At 34.9% G+C, this 1,420-nt stretch overlaps 1 protein-coding gene across 1 annotated transcript; it reads left to right on the top strand.

Moving 5' to 3' along the window:
- Positions 1–6: 6 nt before the first annotated feature.
- On the top strand, positions 7–793 carry LOC108379592 (prolyl 4-hydroxylase subunit alpha-1-like). The gene is made up of 4 exons (XM_017635946.1): positions 7–57; positions 106–162; positions 238–403; positions 473–793. Exons 2-4 carry the CDS (start codon positions 154–156, stop codon positions 562–564), a joined length of 267 nt encoding a protein of 88 aa, XP_017491435.1. The 5' UTR covers positions 7–57; positions 106–153; the 3' UTR covers positions 565–793.
- Positions 794–1,420: the final 627 nt, after the last annotated feature.

The following is a 1,420-nucleotide window of genomic DNA, read 5'->3' as shown; positions in this document are numbered from 1 at the left end:
GCTAATTATGGCGTTGGCGGACAGTATGACCCGCATTTCGATTTCTTTGCACGACAGGTAAGTTTACTTAGAAATGCAATTATGCGCTAATTAAACTTTCAACAGACTGATGCCCCCAACGCCTCATTGGGCGAAGATCGCATAGCCACAAATATGTTCTACGTAAGTCAAAACTTTTTACTTTAGTTTCAATGCAAACACAAAACGCAAAAATTTTTCATTTCGCATTTATTTTAGCTCTCCGACGTAGACCAGGGCGGTTACACAGTATTTCCTCGCCTCAATGTATACTCAGAGCCTACCAAGGGAGCAATGATTATGTGGCACAACTTACATAAATCGCTGGACCCCGATTTGCGCACTCTCCACGCTGGTTGTCCCGTCATTAAAGGAGCCAAACGAAGTAAATCTTTTACTTAATAAAAAAAATAAAAAAAACACACTTTAATATCCGCATTGATCTATCTTACAGTAGGCAACGTGTGGGTATATTCCAGTTATCAGGAATTTAGACGGCCCTGTGATGTGATACGTGACAACTATAAATCACAAGAAGTCGTCTGACACCACATACATACTATTTATGTACATAAATAAGTACTATGTATACATACATACCAATTTCTCATTGTAGTTTTTTATGTCTGGTTCACTTATGTTTCGATGTGAATAAGTAAATATAAGTTAATAAATGTTCCATTTTTGATATAAAGTAAATATGTATATACCTGTCGTAGTTTGTTAACTTGGCTTTGTTCAAAGGGATTTCAATCACACATACATGTATATAATGAATCTTTTGATGTGAATGTTAAATGTAAACCCTGCAGCGGGTTCGGAGACAATTGTCGCTTTCATACTAGTTACATTACTAGTTCCAATAGCATATTATGATCCAGGTAGTAATAAATCGAGATATTGGTTACATATTGCACTTTCTAAAGGTTATTGGCCGTTTTAATATAATAGTGCTCCCTTATTACATAAAGGAATTTGTTATTTATCATCTAAATACAAATAATACATTTTGAATACTTATCCATGTTATGTTTCCCTCGTGTGACCACCACGCAAATATCGGACTTAAAAGTACCAAAATAAAGTAATACATATGTAGATACCCCTTTTTACATAACATTTCTATTTCTTAAATTATTTTGGGGGCAATTCACGTCAAATGTCCCTGCGCCCTGAGCGGTGCAAAACAAGCTACTGTTCGACTAGCTGCGAAGCAGACAGAAAATAGGAAAAATGATTCGAAAACTATGATTTCTATAGATTTTTGTACGGGCTATGCGATGGCACTGAGCGTTTTCCAAAATTTTCCCATTTTCATGGTGAAAATTCTGAACGAAAATTTATTTGTAATTTTTCTGAATTATGGTCATTTTTAATATTGTTTTTAGTTATCTCAATCGAA

This window comes from Rhagoletis zephyria, unplaced genomic scaffold, assembly GCF_001687245.7.
Source record: "Rhagoletis zephyria isolate East Lansing unplaced genomic scaffold, Rhagoletis_zephyria_1.1 Rzeph_scaffold_16739, whole genome shotgun sequence".
Classification (NCBI taxonomy): Eukaryota; Metazoa; Arthropoda; class Insecta; order Diptera; family Tephritidae; genus Rhagoletis; species Rhagoletis zephyria.
The sequence above is the reverse complement of the archived record's forward strand: the minus strand, read 5'-3'. Positions and strand labels throughout refer to the sequence as shown.

Excerpts from the sequence above, each read along its gene's own strand:
- LOC108379592 (XM_017635946.1), top strand. Across the intron at positions 404-472 it reads CATTAAAGGAGCCAAACGAA|TAGGCAACGTGTGGGTATAT; the intron begins GTAAATCTTTTA and ends TCTATCTTACAG.